At 40.5% G+C, this 17,729-nt stretch overlaps 1 protein-coding gene across 1 annotated transcript in view; it reads left to right on the plus strand.

Moving 5' to 3' along the window:
- CEP192 (centrosomal protein 192) overlaps positions 1–17,469 on the plus strand; it is a gene marked incomplete at its 5' end in the record, with an annotated part of 58,077 nt that extends 40,608 nt beyond the window's left edge. The window contains 6 exons of the mRNA XM_079943041.1: positions 718–813; positions 7,744–7,863; positions 8,256–8,377; positions 9,819–9,948; positions 10,390–10,448; positions 17,075–17,469. Coding sequence (XP_079799167.1) covers positions 718–813; positions 7,744–7,863; positions 8,256–8,377; positions 9,819–9,948; positions 10,390–10,448; positions 17,075–17,213 — 666 coding nt within the window. The 3' untranslated portion in view covers positions 17,214–17,469. The remainder of the gene's footprint in view (positions 1–717; positions 814–7,743; positions 7,864–8,255; positions 8,378–9,818; positions 9,949–10,389; positions 10,449–17,074) is intronic.
- Positions 17,470–17,729: the final 260 nt, after the last annotated feature.

Here is a 17,729-nt window from a genome sequence, read left to right on the forward strand (position 1 = left end):
TTCACCTAGTGGGAGCGAGTGCAGAGACGGGATTGAACCTTCCTTGCCAGTGAATCTTAGCCTGTGTGCCCTGCAAGTGGTGTCCGCCACTGGGCAGCACCCGAGCCAAGTGTGTGGTCACGTGTGATGTGGCCGCTCTGCCCTTTTCTTGGTTTGACCATCGTGGTTATGAGCCATAATGTTAACAAGACATGTGTAAAAGATAGTGCTGGGGGCTTCCCTGGTGGTGCAGTGGTTGAGAGTCCGCCTGCCGATGCAGGGGACGCGGGTTCGTACCCCGGTCTGGGAGGATCCCACATGCTGCGGAGCGGCTGGACCCGTGAGCCATGGCCGCTGGATCTGCGCATCTGGAGGCTGTGCTCCGCAACGGGAGATGCCACAGCAGTGAGAGGCCCATGTACCGCAAAAAAAAAAAAGATAGTGCTGGGCCCACTGACAAAAAATGAAGCACATGCTCAGCAGGGTCTTCAGGGTCTTTGAGGAAATGGCAGTCCTCCGATGCGGGAGCAGCCTCCTCTCCTACAGAGCACTGCCGCCAGTGGTGGGATGAGGGTCTGCGTCAGGTGAGGCCTGGTGTGAGCCAAGCCCAGGGTGCTCCTGGCCCACCATGAAACAGGCTGGTTTGACCTCAATGACCGTGAAGGCAATGGTGTCAGTGGAATAGATCCACTTACTTTTTTGTTTTTTTATTTGATTGTTTAAACGGTGTCTTTGTAGGGAGTTGATGAAAGTGGAGATGTTTTTAGAGCTACCTATGCAGCATTCAGATGTTCTCCTATTTCTGGTGTACTGGAAAGCCATGGAGTCCAGAAGGTGAGTTCTGACACCTTTTCACAGCCGTCTGGTAAGAACACAGTGTTGGCTGGCCAGGAGTGCCTCATTGTTTCCACCCAGAAGAGTTCACTCCACCTGGACCAGTGCTGCTCACAGCCAGGCTGCTGCAGGAGCAGCTGCAGCACAGGTCAGCGCTCTGCTTCTTCAGCGGGACATCTTGTATGAAACAAAACACCGTGCTTGGTGGTGCGGTTGGTTTACATTCTGGTGTAAGCACTTCAAGTGGCCTCAGGTTGCCAGTGCTTAGAACACGCTTCTGGTAGCGTTGATCTAGACAGTGGTTTTGTTCACCAGCTGTAGTCAGAAAACTCTACCAGTGTTGCAGACCACTCAGTGTTCATGTGGGGTCAACAGTGTGTCTTCAGGGGCAAGTGTGACAGGTCCCTTTAGTACCACTGCCCTGGTAAGTTCTGTTTTGTTTGTAGCCCTGACCTGGCCCCTTCATGTATCTCGCAGGGATGCTAGTTGTTCACGTGGCCTCAGTAATACACTTTTCCTTTTTCATTCTGATAGCCAAAACTCATTTAAACTATAGCATTTACTTGATATGGGTCCAGTTCCTCAGAGATTCAAACTTGTAATAAGGTTTATTAGAACATAGTTGTGAGCTTGCAACTGACCATGAGAGAATTTTTGAGCAATGACAGAGTCACAAACTCTGTGTGCTTCACTGGGTCTGTGTAACAGGTTTCCAGAGGGTTTCTGACTTTCTTGTAAAGACACAGAGTTCTACCAGCGTAGTTTATTTCACTTCCCAGACCACAAGCAGCTGAGCAGGGAGCACACGTTGCTCAGCAGAAGTTCTGCATCTGAAAGGAAGGTGCAGAGAAGCCCCAGCAGGAAAGTCGTGAGCTGTGCATGGATCAGAAGACCTGATGGTATTAAAACAGCAGTGCTCCCTAAACTCATCTACAGGTCCCAATGAAAATCCCAGCTTGTTTTTAAGAGATTGACAGGCTGGTCCTAAAATTCATGTGGGTGTGCAAGGGACCCAGAATAACCAAAACAATCTTGGAAAAGGATAAAGTTGGAGGTTTCACACTTCCCATTTTCAAAACCTACAAAGCTACGGTAATCAAAACAGTGTGGTATTGACATAAAGATAGACCTATAAAATATGTGATGTAGATGTGAAAGTCCCAAAATAAATCCTCATATTTATGGTCAGCTGATTTTTCAATAAGGGACAATTCAACAGGGAAAGAATGTTTTTCAACAGTGGTGCTGGGACAGCTGGATATCCATGTGCAAAAGAATTAAATTCAACCCTTATCTCACACTATATATAAAAATTAACTTGAAGTGGACCATAGACCTACGTGTAAGAGCTAAAGCTGTAAAACTGCTAGAAGGTAACTGTTGATCTTCACCACTTTGGGTTAAGCATCGGTTTGTTAGATGTAACACCAATAAAGCTCAAGTAACAAAAGGAAAAATAGATGAATTATCAAAGTGTAAAACTTTGTGCATCAAAGGACACGATTAAGAGTGTGAAAAGAAAACCCAGAGTATGGGAGAAAACATTTACAAATCATGTATTTGACAAAGTACTTGTATCCAGAGTGCATCAAGTGTATCCAGAGTGCATCAAAGTACTTGTATCCAGAGTGCAACAACTCAATAATATAAAGACAAATACCCAGTTTAAAAAATGGGCAGAAACTCTGAATAGACATTTTTCCAAAGAAGATATACCAGTGGCCAGTGAAGACATGAAAAGATGCTTAGAATCACTAGTCATTGGGGAAATGCAAATCAAAACCACAGTGAGATCACTTCATACTCACTAGGATGACTGTGATTTTAAAATAATAATAATAGTAATATCAAGTGTTGACAAGGATGTGGGGAAATTGGAACCCTCATACACTGCTGGTGGGAATGGAAAAGGGTGCAGCCACAGTGAAACCAGTTTGACAGTTCCTCAGTAAGTTAAAGGTAGAGTTACCATATGGTCCAACAATCACACTTCTGGATAAATACTCAAAAAAATTCAAAACCAGTGTTCAAACTTGTACACAAATGTTCATAGCAGCCTTGTTTACAATAGCTCAAAAAGGTAGAAATAACCCAAGTGTCTATCGACTGATAAGCAAAATGTGGTGTGTCCATACAATGAAATTTTATTTGTCAATAAAAGGAATGAAGTACTAATAACATGCTATCACGTGGATGAACATGCCAAGTGAAACCACAAAAGGCCAGATATTGTAAGGTTCAATTTATGGGAAATATCTAAAATGGTAAATCTGTAGAGGCAGAAAGTAGATTAGTGGTTGCTGGGGCTGGGAGTGAGGGTGGAGAATGGTGGGCAACTGCTCATGGCATGGGATTTCTTTTGGGATTGTTGTGAGTATTTTAAATTAGATTGTGGGCATGGTTGCACAGTTCTGGAGATACACTAAAAACCACTGACTACACCTAAAATGGGTGAATTACGTGGTATGTGAACAAAGCTGTAAAAAAAAAAAGAAAAATGAGGACTAGATTGTCTCCCAGGAATTTCTCCTCTTATAATAGTTGACATGGAAATGTAACCTCCGTGAGGTCTCTGGTTTTTGTTTTGTGCGTCACTGTGTATCCTGGACTGAAGTCGCTGCTCACCACATTGTCAGATCACATCTCTCAAATGCACTCTAGGTCTGGATACTTAATTTATGTGCACAGCACATCCCTCTGGGACCCTTTAGGGAAGTATTACCAAAGAGCACAATTGTGGTTGTATAGAGTACTGATCCAGAAGGAAAAAACAATTAGTTCGTTATGACTGAGACACCATAATTGTGTGAAACGTTGGTCAGTGTGAGATGAGACTAAATGAGCCTAAGGCATGTTAGGGCTTGTTGTAGAACATGCAGTAGTAGTGGGTTTTCCCTCCTCTGTTTTTTATTCATTGGTGTTAGAGGAAGTGTAAGTGGGGTTTGTAGGAAGTGTGGTGCTGTGGTTCCAGTGGCTCCAGATGGTTGTGTGCTTGCACCATTCAGGGCATGGTTGTATCCATCCTTTCTGAATCCTCCCATTGCCCTGTCATCCATGTCCCCCACCCCGGTAGCTCCTGCCTCTGTGCTCCCAGCCTGCAGGCCCAGTTGTTTCTTAGATTCCGTGTCCACAGAAATTAGGTCAATGAAGCATTTTAATGTTAAGTCCAGACTCAAAGATACTGATTTATTGTTACCCTAACTAGGAATCAGTATTTTTAACACTAAACATTTAATTAAAAAGCTCTTAACGCTGGTAAAATTTATAAAGTACTGTTTTAAAATACTTCAACTTCCTCATTGTTGACCTTTGACATGCTGCACACAAAGATTTCGTGTGTTTGACTTGGAGCTGTGTGGTCGGGGTGATGTTCTGAAGTGAGTTAGGGTAAGAGCTGCTCTGGTGGGCACAGCATCCTGGCTCCTCTGCCTCTGCTCCCACACCCACCCCTTCCTTCCTGTGGACCCTCTCGTCCCCTGCAGTCAGTGAGGTGTGAGGCCTTAGTCCTTCACCACTTGGCCAGCAGTGGGTCCCATAAGCATTTCCATGGAAGTCTGCATTGTATTTTGGGGGGTGTCAGACCTTCCTCATTTAGGTCTTGTACTCTAGAATTTTTTAATAACTTTTTTTTAAGAGTTTGCATTATTTTAACATTTTATTTCTATTTTTTGAAATATTGTACAATAGCATATGTTACAGGTGTACAATATAATGATTCACAATTTTTAAAGGTTATACTCCATTTGTTATTGTGCAATATTGGCTATATTCCCCATGTTGTACAATATATCCTTGTAGCTTATTTATACCTAAAGAGTTAGTACCTCTTAATCCACTACCCCTATGTTGCCCCTCCCTGCTTCCTTTTCCCCACTGGTAACCACTAGTTTGTTGCCTACATCTGTGAGTCTGCTTATTTTTTATTTGTTGCATTTTTTAGATTCCATAGATAAGTGATATCATACAGTATTTGTCTTTCTTTGTCTGACTTTTTTCACTTAGTACAATGCTTTCCAAATCCATGTTGCTACAAATGGCATGATTTTATTCTTTTTCATGGATGAGTAATATTCCATTGTGTGTATATGTATGTGTGTGTATATATATACATATATATACACACATATATATATATACACATATACACACACATGTATATTACTACATCTTCTCTATCCATTCGTCTATTGATGGACACTTACGTTCCTTCCATGTCTTGGCAATTGTAAGTAGTGCTTCTGTGAACATTGGGGTGCATGTATCTTTTCAAATTAGTGTTTTTAGTTTTTAATTTTTTGGGTAAATACTCAGGAGTGGAATCACTGCATCATATGGCAGTTCTATTTTTAGTTTTTTGAGAAACCTCCATACTTTTCTCCATAGTGGCTGCACTAGTTTACATTTCCACCAACAGTGTACTAGGGTTTCCTTTTCTCTACATTCTCGCCAATATTTGTTATTTGTGTTCTTTTTTTGATGATAGCCATTCTAACAGGTGTGAGGTGATATCTCATTGTGGTCTTGATTTGCATTTCCCTGGTGATTAGTGATGTTGAGCATCTTTTCATGTGCCTGTTGGCCATCTGCATTTCCTCTTTGAATAAATGTCTATTCAGTTCTTCTGCCCATTTTTTAATCAGTTGTTTGATTTTTTTGATGTTGAGTTGTGTGAGGTTTTTATATATGTTGGATATTAACTCCTTACTGGTCATATCATTTGCAAATATTTTCTCCCTTTAGTAGGTTGTCTTTTCATTTTGTTGATGGTTTCCTTTGCTGTGCAAAAGCTTTTAAGTTTAATTAGGTCCTATTTGTTTATTTTTGCTTTTATTTCCTTTACCTTAGGAGACAGATCCAAAAAAAGTACTGCTATGATTAATGTCAAAGAGTGTTCTGCCTTTGTTTTCCTGTAGCAGTTTTATGGTTTCTGGTCTTTAATCCATCTTGAGTTTATTTTTGTATATGGTGTTAAAGAATGTTCCAATTTCATTCTCTTACATGTAGCTGTCCAGTTTTCCCAGAACCACTTACTGAGGAGACTGTCCTTTCTCCATTTTATACTCTTACCTCCTTTGTTGTAGATAATTGACCATAGATGGGTGGTTTTATTTCTGAGCTTTTTGTCCTGTTCCATAGATCTATGTGTCTGTTTTGGAGCCAGTACCATGCTGTTTTTGAGTACTGTAGCTTTGTGGTATAGTGAATTCTACCAAACATTTAGAGAAGAGTTAACACCTCTCCCTCTCAAACTATTCCAAAAAATTGCAGAGGAAAGAACACTTTGTAATTCATTCTATGAGGCCATCATCACCCTGTTATCAAAACCAGGCAAAGATATCACACAAAGAAGAAAATTACAGACTAATATCACTGGTGAACATGGATGCAAAAATCCTCAAAAAAGTACTAGCAAACTGAATCCAACAATACATTAAAAGGATCATACACCATGATCAAGTGGGATTTATCCCAGGGATGCAAGGATTTTTCAATATCTGTAAATCAGTCAGTGTGATACACCACATCAACACATTGAAGAATAAAAACCATATGATCAGGGACTTCCCTGGCAGCGCAGTGGTTAAGAATCCGCCTGCCATTGCAGGGGACACGGGTTTGATCCCGGGTCTGGGAAGATCCCACATGCCGTGGAGCAACTAACTAAGCCTGTGCGCCACAACTACTGAAGCCCACGTGCCTAGAGCCTGTGCTCCGCAACAAGAGAAGCAACCGCAATGAGAAGCCCGTGCACCACAACAAAGAGTAGCCCCTGCTCGCCGCAACTAGAGAAAGCCTGCGCACAGCAACGAAGACCCAAAGCAGCCAAAATAATTAATTGATCAATCAATTAATTAAAAACAAAAAATATATATGATCATCTCAATAGATGTAGAAAAAGCTTTTGATAAAATTCAACATCCGTTTATGATTTAAAACTCTTCAGAAAGTGGGAACATACCTCAACATTATAAATGCCGTATTTGACAAACCCACAGGTAACATCATACTCAACGGTGAAAAGTTGAAAGCATTCCCTCTTAGGTCAGAAACAAGACAAGAATGTCCACTCTCGCTACTATTATTCAACATAGTTTTGGAAGTCCTAGCCACGGTAATCAGAGAAGAAAGAGAGATAAAATGGATCCAAATTGGAAAAGAAGTAAAACTCACTGTTTGCATATGATACGATACTATGCTTAGAAAATCCTGAAGATTTTCTATACCAGAAAACTAGAACTTATTAATGAATTTGCTAAAGTTGCAGGATACAAAATTAACATACAGAAATCTGTTACATTTCTGTACAGTAACAACAAACTATCAGAAAGGGAAAAGGAAACAATCCCATTTACCATTGCATCAAGAAGAATAAAATACTTAGGAATAAACCTACCTAAGGAGGCAAAAGACCTGTACTCAGAAAACTGTAAGACACTGATGAAAGAAATTAAAGATGACAACAGATGTACTGTGTTCTTGGATTGGAAGAATTAATATTATTAAAATGACCATACTACCCAAGGCAATCTATAGATTCAGTGCAATCCCTATCAAAATAACAATGGCATTTTTCACAGAACTAGTACAAAAAATTTTTAAATTTGATTGGAAACACAAAAGACCCCAGATAGCCAAAGCAGTCTTGAGAAAGAAAGATGGAGCTGGAGCAGTCAGGCTTCCTGACTTTAGACTGTACTACAGAGCTACAGTAATTAATAACTTTTTTTTAATTAAAAAATTTACATTTTGAGGAATATGTTACTTAAAGCCTTAAAGAAAAGTATACTTGGATCTGATTAGTGGCAGAATTAGCCAAAGCAAAGACATTTTTCCCTTCAATTTTTTCATACCACACTTTGAATTGGTAATCTAACTGCATGTGTGTAAGATTCCGTGTCTGAATTTCTCTCCTGGATGTGTTGTTTGTAGGTCTCCATCACGTTTTTGCCCAGAGATAGAGGGGACTATGCCCAGTTTTGGGACGTTGAGTGTCACCCTCTTAAAGAGCCTCACCTGAAGCACACCTTGAGATTCCAGCTCTCTGGACACGTGAGTGTTACACTGAATTTAAGTAAATTATTGGGTGTGTTTTTTTAAAGACACCAAGGGAAACTGACATGAAAAACTGGCCTGTTGTTTTTGGTATTATTGTTATCCCATTAATTCTGTTATAGATTCTTATCATCTTAGTTTTCTTACGTGTCTTTATTGATTGGCTCTATGAAATTTGTTTGCCTTAATTAGGTAAGATTGTGTGTTTGTGTGTGTGTGTGAGAAAGAGAGAGAGAAAGAAACAGTGCAAGATAAAGCATTTTGTGATTAAAGGAATTTAGAAATCTTAAATCTCCTTTTTAAAAATTAGGAAGGAAGTAGTAGAATTCAAATAGGTAAGTGTCCACATGTTTATTTCTCCTCCTCCACCCTGTGATTTTTTTATACAGAGTGTCAAAGCAGAACGTGAGCTTGAAAATTCACGCATTTCCACAAATAGCCTCATTAAAATAGATAATTTACTTAAGCCCCGAAGACAACCTGTATCAGAGGCGTCTGCTCTCATACCTGGGTATGTTGTTTCTGTCATTCTCATGAATTTTTCCCAGGGCTTTATTGAGGTATAATTACATTCGGTAAAATGCCCAGTGGCTTACCTGTGATTGACGTACGTCACCCCCACTGCAGCCAGGTAGAGACCGTTTCTCTCTCCTGGAGCGTCCTCACATGCATGCCTCTCTGCAGCCACCCACACCCTCACCCAGGATTTGTTCTGTTCCTGTGTGTTGCCATAGTTTTGTGGAATTTCATGCACATGTGCACTCAAGTTGTGTCTGGCTTTCACTTAACGTAGTGATTTCGGGATCATCCGTGTTGGTGAGTGTACCTATGGTTTGTTCCTTTTGTTGTTGAGTTCTCGTGCCCCATCATAGGAGCACATCACGATTGTTTCATTTTCCTTTTAGCATTTGGTGGCTTCTGACTTGGAGCCCTTGTGAATGAAGGTGCAGTGAATATTATTATATGTGTATTTCTGTGGACATATTTTTTCATTTCTTTTGGGTAAAAATATCTAAGAGTAGAATTGCTGGGTCATACGGTAGAAATTTATTTAACCTTAAACTGCCAAAGAATGTTCCCAAAGTAGCTGTTCCAATTTACATTCCAAAACACAGTGTATGAAAGTAGATTCTTAAAAACTTCGAAAAATGTATGTTATACCAGCAGCTTACAAAGCTTTAATGATAGTATATAAATGTTTTACCTAATGAAAAAAAAATTTTTTTTTCAGGGATATGTTTCTTTTTTTTAACTTTTTTTAAATTGAAGTATAGTTGATTTACAGTGTTGTATTAATTCCTGCTGCACAGCAAAGCAATTCAGTTATACATATATATACATTCTTTTTTTAATATTCTTCTCCATTATGGTTTATTACAGGATATTGAATATAGTTCCCTGTGCTATACAGTAGGACCTTGTTGTTTATCCATTCTCTCTATAAAAGCTTACATCTGCTAACCCCAACCTCCCACTCCATCTTCCCCCACCCCCCTCCCTCTTGGCAACCTCCAGTCTGTTCTCTATGTCCATGAGTCTGTTTCTGTTTCTTAGATATGATCATATGTGTCGTATTTTAGATTCCACATATAAGTGATATCATATGGTATTTGTCTTTTTCTTTCTGACTTACATGAAAATGTTTCTTATAATCTTTAGTTAACTAACATTTAGGTCTAACTTAGTTGTGGAGGAAGGTGCTTGTAAGGAAAATATGTTAAGTTCCTCTCAGGGAGGAGGAAGCGCTGCTGCTGTCTCAGCTGCTTCCCCGCACCCCTGGACACTTCCTGCCGCCAGCAGTTTGTCTTAACACACATTAGTCAGTCGCCTTTACAGAGCTACTTTAACTGAGTTGCGGGAGAAAACAAAGCCACACTTCATAATGTAATATATACAAATAGTTTAAGTTACTATGGATTTTAAATAGTTAACCTTCAGACCTATCTCCATAGCAGGCAGCGTGACCTCACCCACCGTGGAGTTTATGCCCCAGAAGATGTGTATCGGTTTCTGCCAACGAGAGTTGGGGAGTCAAGGACGTTGAAAGTCAATTTGCGAAATAATTCTTTTATTACACACTTGGTAAGTTGGAAATCTTGCTGTGGGTTTTGGAAACGTAAGTGTATTCTACTATTTGATAAACATTTTCCTGATAATTAGAAGCTTGTTTTATAGATTAAGTTATAATAGTTAAGTTTTAAAATGCCTTAATACTGTTATTTGAAAAGAAACTCAAGGGAATTTCATGATCCTTTACCTGAAAATTGAAAATTATTTAGTATTTGTTTTCATATTTTCATTTTTTAATTTTTCCTCTTGTTTTCTTCTGTACTATCACACCAACATATTTCTGGATAACATTTACTCCAGTTAGAACTAGAATAAACTCATTAAACTTCCCCTAAGTGTTTTCATGAGCATTTATCGTTTTACCTCATTTTGTGGCTATACGGTATGTTGATTTAAGTATGCACAAATATCTAACTTGTATAACTTCATAAAATGTTTCATATTAAATTCCAGCTCAAGTTTTTAAGTCCCAGAGAACCTTTCTACGTCAAACATTCAAAATATTCTTTGAGGTGAGTTTATCATAAATCAAAATGTTCTCATCCTAGTGCAGGTCTTTGTGTTCAGGAGCCTGAGATTGCTCTTGGGGGTTAGGACTGTGAGGTCTCTCTCTGTTGCAACCCCTCATCCTCCTCACCAACACCACTGAGCACCAAGCACGTGGTGAAGGAGACAAGGAACCTGCTAGGGAAACAGTCCGTGACCTATGGGTACGTGTGGCGAGTAGCAACTCAAACTTGCGCAGTGTTTGGACTTAGTGCGTGACTCCTGTTTCCCAGTATTTTGACAGCCATATACTTACATAGAACCTTAATTATCTTGTGATTAACTTTAGAGTGATTTCTGTGTCACATGTTATTTTCACTACACTGAGAATCAGGGATTTAAATTTTAACTAATTAGGACAAAAACCTTCCCAGATTAATTGGGAAAATTTTATTATCCTATTTTCCAGTTGTCAGTCTTCAAATAACCCTGTATTGTTCTTAAATCAGGGCTACATTTTCTTGTCATCCTTGCTTATTTTCTTTTTTTTAAAATGTGTTTGTTTTTATTTATTTTTAAGGTGTATGTATGTATATATATTCTTTCAGTTTTATTGACATAATTGGCATACAGCACTGTGTAAGTTTGAGGTATACTGCATAATGATTTGACTTACATACATGATGAAATGATTATCACAATAAGTTTTGTGAACACCATCATCTCATATAGATACAAAATTAAAGATATAGAAAAAATTTTTTTTCCTGCGATGTGAACTGTTAGGATTTATTCTCTTAACAACTTTCATATATAATGTACAACATGTTCAGTATATTTATCGTGTTGTACATCACATCCCTGGTAGGTACTTAACCTTACAACTGGAAGTTTGTACTTTTTGACTGTCTCATCATCCAGTTCTCCCTCCCCCAACCCCCTGCCTCTGGTAACCACAAATCTGATCTTTTCTATGCATTTGTTTTTGAAGTATAATTGACCTACAACACTGTTAATTCCTGTATTTCTGTATGTTTTTATTTCTATACGTTTGAAACTGATCACCACACTAAATCTAGGATGATACATTACCACACAAAGATATTACATAGTTATTGACTATATTCCCCACGCTGTACATTTCATACGTGTGATTCATTTATTTTGGAACTGTGGACGTTTGTATCTCTTAATCTCCCTCACCTATTTCTTTCTTCCTCCTACCCCCATCCCCTCTGGCAACCACCTGTTTTGTCTTTGTATCTATGACTCTATTTCTGTTTTGTTATGTTTGTTCATTTGTTTTGTTTTTTAGATTCCACATGGAAGTGAAATCATACAGTATTTGTCTCTCTCTGACTTATTTCACTTAGCATAATATCCTCCAGGTCCATTCATGTTATTGCAAATGGCAAGATTTCACTCTTCTTTATGGCTGAGTAGTATTCCACTGTGTATCTACACCACATCTTTATCCGTTCATCTGTTGATGGGCACTTGGGTTGCTTCCATATAATACCTTTTTCCATCCTCTCACTGTCAGTCTATGAGTGTCTTTGGATCTTAAGTGACTTTTGTAGCAGCATATATACGGGCCTTGTTTTTGTATCCATTCAGCTGCTCTTTTGACTGGAGCATTGAATCCATTTACATGTAAAGTAATTATTGATAGGTATGTACTTACTGCCATTTTGTTAATTGTTTTAGGGTCTTGCTAATTTTCTTTTTCCATATGATGTACATAAAGGCTGAAATCTCAAACTGAGTTGTCACTGTTATTTAGAATTTTAACAGTAGAGTTCTGTTGCACTTAATACTGAAAAATAATTTTATCTTCATCTTTGAATCTTTAATTAAACAATTTAGTTATTATAAGATCTTTCATTTTAGCATCAAGAGGCTGTCCCAGAAACATGTTATATTTTGTGAAAACTTGGCCCACTTGCAGGCATTCAAGGACTGTCTCTGAGTTACTAGCCCAGGAGCACTGACTCAGAAGCTTACACTTACCTCCAGATACTGGAAGATGAGTCGTGGGGACCGTTCTCTCCACCTCTCGTCCTTTCTTCCCCTTCTCGTCCCTCCTCCCCCATCCCATGTGCTATGAAACCTGCCTCTCAGGAGCCCAACCTAAAGGCACGAGTTGTGCAGAGTCAGCAATGAATATACCTAGAAAGCTACCATGGACTTAACTTCTCTGAGCCTCAGTTTCCTAATTTGTGAAATGGAGATGAAAAGCCACTGGCAGCCTGGACTCGTTACAGGAGTATGTGAGAGGTGGTCCTGGGGAGCCCCAGCAGGACCCACAATGTCGGTAGAGCATCACGGTTTCTGTCGGTGCTTTCCCAGCCAGTCCCTTCAGTGAGAACATGGATGAGGGGGGCCTGGGTTTACAGCACTCCTAAGGCTGAGCTTTCCCGCTTTTCTGCCCTGAGCTCTTGTCTGTGGGTCCCTCCCATGACGGCCTGAGACTGGCGACATTCCACAGTCAGTAGAGTAGGTTGGCTCTGCTGAACTGAGGCAGAGCTGCAGAAACAATTCACCTATTTAAAAATAGGTTGTTTAAATTCCCAATTGTGACACTTTTTAGTAACAGAGTACAAATTGATACTGAGTAAGTGATCTGTCCTGAACACCGTTATTATCTGAATTTGAACTTTATCATAACGGCCTTATTAACTCTGCTTCCCGTTTACTCTGTGTCTCGTTCACATCCCTGAGCTTGGTCAGCGTTTTGCAGGTGTGTGTCTTTAAACGTGAAGCAGAGGGGGTGGAATACTTATGTGTAGACCAGTGTATACCTGTCACAGCTTACTGGATGGGCTTCAGATTTTTGTTTCAAGGAGCTTTTATCTTTAAAAAAGTCTTTTTAAAAAAAGTTCAAGAAACCTTCAGATTTAAAAAAAATTCCCTTGAAGAGCCTAGCAGCTTTTTAAAAAACACTGTTTGCATTCAGCTCATCTACAGTTTTGGTAAGGACTCATTACTTACAATAACTTGTTAAATTACTTGGCTTTATGTCACTTGCCCATTTTATGGCTGAAGGATGATGCAGTCAACTTACCTGGAGATAAACATTCCTTTTCCAGCTTTCATCGTTAAATACACTGTAGTTTCAAATTCTCTTCTGATGTTATGTTCTTTGCTTAATTTGCTTTCACAGATTTTTAAAAATTGAATTATATTTTAGCTGAAATTTGTAAATCAGCTCCTTCTTGATCCTTTGTAGAAAAAGAACCTGTTTGTGTTCGATCCCAATAGCATTACATGCGGCAGCCTCTGGCCTAGCAGGGCTGTAGGGACCAGCCAGCTGAGTGAGGCCCACAGGCAGTTTGTGGTCACCAGTGAGCTGTTAGACCTTCACAGGAGACCACACGACCTAAATTGAAATGTAATTTTGGCAGTTAACATGTCAGAGTATTTTCATAATTGCCACCTTCAGTTTCCTCCTCCTACCCCTGTGACCAGCGGGTAGTGTCCTCCTTCCTCGTGCGCCTGGGTGCCCATCTCGTGTCCCAGCAGCACTTCCTCCTCCTCATCACGCACAGCTCCCTGCAGTGCTGTTGACATGACAGGCGTGATGCTTAAAGCATTCCTAACAAGGAACCTTTATAAATGAGATGGCGTTTTGCTTAGTTTCAACTTGTCTAAAAACCAATTTTAAAATATAAAATGTGTTCATTCTAGTAATCTAAAAGTAGACATTTTTATAGAGTTGAACTTGGTGACTTGCCATTCCAGTGCTAGAACATTTTAAGCTGTCCTGAATTAGACACTCAGTGCTTTTCTCTGCAGCCTAAGTCATGTCACAACATCTAAGAGAACTTAGAAACATGAGAAACTATTTTGTAATTAAGCAAAATTCGGGCAGTTTACATAAGCTAGCATTTAAAATAGCATCACAAGATACATTTTGTTTGCTTATACTCTTCAAACATATTATTTTAAAATGTTTTTAACTTTTTATACTTTGAAAAGAAATTTAAATAAGGTAATTTTATACTTTATTGGTGGCAGGTAAAGTTATTCTGATGCATTTCATTATGGAACTTAGGATAAATATATAATGTTACAGATTCCAGCATCAACTTTAATAATTAGCAACTCAGTGTAAACTTGATGAAATATGAATAAGAAAACCATGCATGCAAAGCAGTAACTTTGATCTGTTCAACAAGGTGAAGTAAACTCTAAGTCGTAGAAAAGTCTTCTCTCATGACATGTCCGTAGGCTTAAGCCTTAAGCCTTACGTAAAGGAAGGTGAGAAAGCTGGTTTTTTCATATGTAAGAATGACTTCTTTCTATTTCGGAGAAGTAGCGGTTTGTCAGCTCTCTTCAGTGTCCACTCTTCTAAAGTGGAGCTCACCTGAGAATTCTTCCGCAAACTGAGGCAGGGGCTGCTGTCAGTGCAGGCGCGGAGGGCTTTGTACCTGTCCCGAGAACGAGACTGTTGGACCCTGGACGGGCTCATGAGCTGTAGGGGGCCGGTATGGCGAGGCTGGCCTCGGCAGGTAGACAGTCTGTGGCGGGTAGACAGTCTGTGCCGAGGCTCCTGGGGAGCCCCTCCCTGTCCCCTGTGGTCACGTTCTCTTCCTCAGGGGCCGCTTGCCCTGGGACCCGTGAACCCCACTCCCCAAGTAGTAGCGCGGCTTCCGTCACCTCGGGTACGCCCTCCCAGGAGGCCCCTCTCCCGGGCTGTCCTCGTGCGGTGGGGACTGTCAGCTGACTGCAGATCAGTAGGCGGGAGCCCCGCACGTCCTGGGGGTTTTGCCTTAGGCGGAGGTGCTGGGGGAGGGCGTGTGTTGGGCAGGTTTATGTCATCCACGGAAAGCGGTAGATTGTGAAGGAGCTAATGGAAAAGGAGCATTAATGAGCAGTTTTTTGGTAAAGGTTCTGTCTTGGGCTCTAGGTGATCATCTCTTTCTCATGTCTTTTTAAGAAGAATTTGTTGTGTTTCCACTTACCCCCGAAAGCATCCTCTGTTAACTTTGTTCAAGTCTAATCTCTGCTGAGACATTGCAGCTAAGGCCCCGTCTGCTGGGCTCACAGCAGCGCATGCAGGTCCTGGTGAGCCAGCCCCTGCGGCTGAGCGGCCAGGCCCTGCTGTGTCCTTCAGAGGGAAGCCAGGGAGCAGCAAAGTGCTCGTTTTAAGTTAAAGAAAAAGAAAAATTACGGTTGCTGTAATTTGTAGGTTCATGGGCATGAGGGGTGAGGGGGTTCCGGGCACCCCGCCGGCCCTGCCTCTGTACCTCCTGCTGCTTGCTCTGGGGCCTCTGCTGCAAAATTCGTCATTGGATGGTAGGAGGTTTTGAACTAGATCTCTGTGTTGTGTCTATGTGCTTTCCTATTACGTGTTCCCGTGTGTGTGTGTGTGTGTGTGTGCAGTGTGTTTATATGTGTGTGGTGTGTGTATGCGTGTGTATATGTGTGTGTGTGAGTGTGCATGTGTGTGGGGTGTGAGTGTGTGCTGTGGGGGGGGTGGGAGTGTGCATGTGTATGTGAGTGTGCATGTGTGTGGAGAGAGCGTAAAGCCCTCTTGGTAACAGCACAGTCACTGCTTCGCCGCACTGCTGGTGCTGGAGTTGTGTGAATCCGTGGTTCTTTTTAAGTTGCACCCCCCATTTATTCAGTGTCTGTAAATCTAAAGCAGGGGATACATGTTTGTCATAATATGTTTTTCAAAACCCTTCCTCAGTTAAATATGGGTTTCTTTATTCCATGTTAATAATGAGATCCTCTAGAGATTTACTTGGGGTATTTTAATGCTTTTAGTAATTCATAAGTTAAAAAAGCCTCTTAGGTTGGCAGATTGTACTACGTCATTCTGAGGATTGAGATGCTAACATGAAAGAGAAAATTGTCCTTTGTCAGTGCCATCGAAAGGTACCAGTTTTTTTAAAGGCACCTTAACTTTGATGTGGGGAAATGAGGTAAATGCATTGGGGGAAAATGACCCAGACTTTAAATATGTATATTCTGCGTTATCAGTTACGTGCAGGAAAAGGGCTTTGAAATACTTAGACTGTTTTCTGAATTTCTAGCCCACTGTGCTGGGTTCATCAGGAAACATGCTGGAAACAAAAGCACAGGTCAGATCCAATGGCTGATCCTGAACACGTGTGGTTGAGATCAAGGGCGGGGCCCCTGCCCTCTGAGGAGAGTCTGAAAGCTGTAAAGTTTCACTCAGAAATGCTTAAGACAGAAAGTTGGTGACATCACACAGGTGTGGGAAAGTGCCTTTGTCTCATTCCCTGGGAATAAAGGTGTATTTTTGAAGCTTTTGGGACCTCGTTTTATGAGCAAAAACAACCCCCCACCCATGTACTACTTTTAAGTACAGGGCATTCATTACCTGCCTGGATAGAATCTGAAAATAAATTTTCAAGAAGACTTTTGGAAGGTTTCATATGAAATTTGGAGCAAAACCCACCAGCCCTGTAAATGTTGGTCCTGCTGCCCCGGGGGCGGTTGGTGGCACGTGCTCCCTGACCTTTCGGGGGCCGGTGGCCTCCTGCTTCTACAGATGCAGCACCAGGCCCTGGGCCTCTTGGCTCCTGCTTACTTGACCGTGTTTGCTCTCCGCCAGGCATCGTGAGGCTGGAGGGGCTCCGTGTACCGTGGCCTTGGTGTTGACACCCCTTTCTCTCTGCAGAGCCCAGCACTACATCAACATGCCTGTGCAGTTCAAGCCCAGGTCTGTGGGCAAGTTTGAAGCTTTGCTCGTTGTTCAAACCGACGAAGGCAAGAGTGTCGCCGTTCGACTCATTGGTGAAGCTCTTGGGAAAAGTTAACTAGAGTCCACTTTGTGTAAAGTAAATGACATAAGTTATATTTTGGTAACTTCATTTTTTTCTATACTACAGTTACGCCTTTGTATATATTTTGTATGATAAATTGGATGTCTATAACTATAGATTTGTTCTTTTGAGAAACTAATACTGAAGACCTGACTAAAATAATCATGTAACTATCCTACAGTATTGTATTTAACTTTTACAGGGGAGAAGAGAGTTCTATTTTTGCATTGATTATGATATTCTGAATAAATATGGTGTATATTTTAGTTGGTATATCCAGAAATAAACTTAATTTCCATTGAATTTGGTGGTTTTTTATATGCTGTCATGTAGACATTAGAATATCACTTTATTCTGCTAATTATTTCCAAGCACCTTGGTCTGTTCTGTGATTTTTCTCCTCCATTACAGTTCTGTTTCCCTTAAGAAATTCCTTCTTGGTTCCTTTGTCTTTTAGCTAATTGCCCAGAGTAGAAAGGAAAGCTTCCTTTCAAAGAAATTGTCTTTCTC

Source organism: Stenella coeruleoalba, assembly GCF_951394435.1.
Source record: "Stenella coeruleoalba genome assembly, chromosome: 14".
Classification (NCBI taxonomy): domain Eukaryota; kingdom Metazoa; phylum Chordata; class Mammalia; order Artiodactyla; family Delphinidae; genus Stenella; species Stenella coeruleoalba.